Here is a 1,490-nt window from a genome sequence, read left to right on the forward strand (position 1 = left end):
TTATAACTTAAGTAAGTAGGTAAGTACTAACTAACTAATAAAGTAAGTAAGTAAAGTAAATAAGTACGTACTATATTATTATATACTATAATATATATATATATATATATATATATATATATATATATATATATACACATTTACTTTACCGTTATATTCCATAATCTCTTAATATCTGATATTCCGATTTAAAAAAAATTTTAATGGTATAATCATTTTTATGAAAGTTATAAGCAAGGCGAATTAGTTGCCTTACCAAGTGTTGTTTCTCCAGTATGACACGGGGTAGAAATAATATGTCATATTAAATGCATATTATATTGAACTACACATTTTTAATTATTATATATATTGTAATATATGTATATATCAGGCACAATTATCTCTCGATTTATCACTTTCCGCGTGACTTGGTTTTTAAAAGAGAGAGTACGATTGGAAACAAAAATTACATATCGCCCGTGGCTTTTGAAAATCTGCTATCCCGTGCAATTTACGTCGCGTAAACTTGTCTGAAGAGATCGCGAGGCAAGTGCATTTGCGTTAAACAAAAAATTATAAGGCACTTTTTTGCGAATCTTATCATTTTATGTCAATATTTCGTTAATTTACTTTGGTGGCTGTACTGAAATATGTTATTAATTTGTAATGTTACTTTCTATTACACGTTTTACATTAAAATCGCTTCTTTATCACCAATATAAATATCGGTTTTGATATACCCTCTAATTTTGATATCCAATTCGCGCGTTCAAGGTAATGTATTTATGATGCGTGATTTATGTTTACGAATGTAATAGTACGTTCGCCACTCTCATGGTAACTCCATTACTTAATTGCTTCTTCGAATCGACGAGTAATACATGCAGCATGGGATTCCCTGACGGCTTTAATTCCAGCGTCAAAATATCCATCATGTAGTCTGTGACACATACTAATTTGGCGTAATCAAGATTGCCTTTCGCGATTAATTAACCGTCATAAGTCTCACTTCCCGTTCACTTTCCCGCGGTACAGAGGTGTAGATAGGCTTAAGTAGCGTTGCGAACGACTGTGTCGTGCGCATACAAGTTAATTTAATTAAGAATTAATGTTAATAAGTGAACTCGTGTATCGATAGTGAAATTCCGCGTCTTTAGCGGCGTGAAATTGGTCGCGGCTTTGAAGCTTTAAGATGTCTTTACATAGGAGATCAACAGTTAAAGCATGCGCGGTAATATTCTCTACAACTTTCAAAGTGAATTGTCACTCTGAAGAATGAAATCTCGCTCTTAAAGATTAAAAATTGAACCACTTTTTTTTCGGCTCAATTTTCACTCTTTAAAATAAGATTCCACTCCAAATAATTTAGAGAGTGCGTTTAACGATTTTACTGAAATACGCTGGATTCAATATTGATGGTGAAATCTTGTAGTTTAATTATATAACGTAAATATAAATTTTTCAGTATTATATGTTAGAACAGTGTATATCGAAATGTAATCTCTCTT

General features: G+C 31.5%; 1 protein-coding gene across 1 annotated transcript in view; it reads right to left on the reverse strand.

Moving 5' to 3' along the window:
* LOC105620762 (zinc finger protein 704) overlaps nt 1-914 on the reverse strand; it is a 51,677-nt gene extending 50,763 nt beyond the window's left edge. Inside the window, exon 1 of the mRNA XM_012202252.1 lies at nt 804-914. Coding sequence (XP_012057642.1) covers nt 804-914 — 111 coding nt within the window. The remainder of the gene's footprint in view (nt 1-803) is intronic.
* Between the last annotated feature and the right edge of the window lie 576 nt (nt 915-1,490).

The sequence above is a fragment of the Atta cephalotes genome (assembly GCF_000143395.1).
Source record: "Atta cephalotes unplaced genomic scaffold scaffold00028, whole genome shotgun sequence".
NCBI classification, from domain to species: Eukaryota; Metazoa; Arthropoda; class Insecta; order Hymenoptera; family Formicidae; genus Atta; species Atta cephalotes.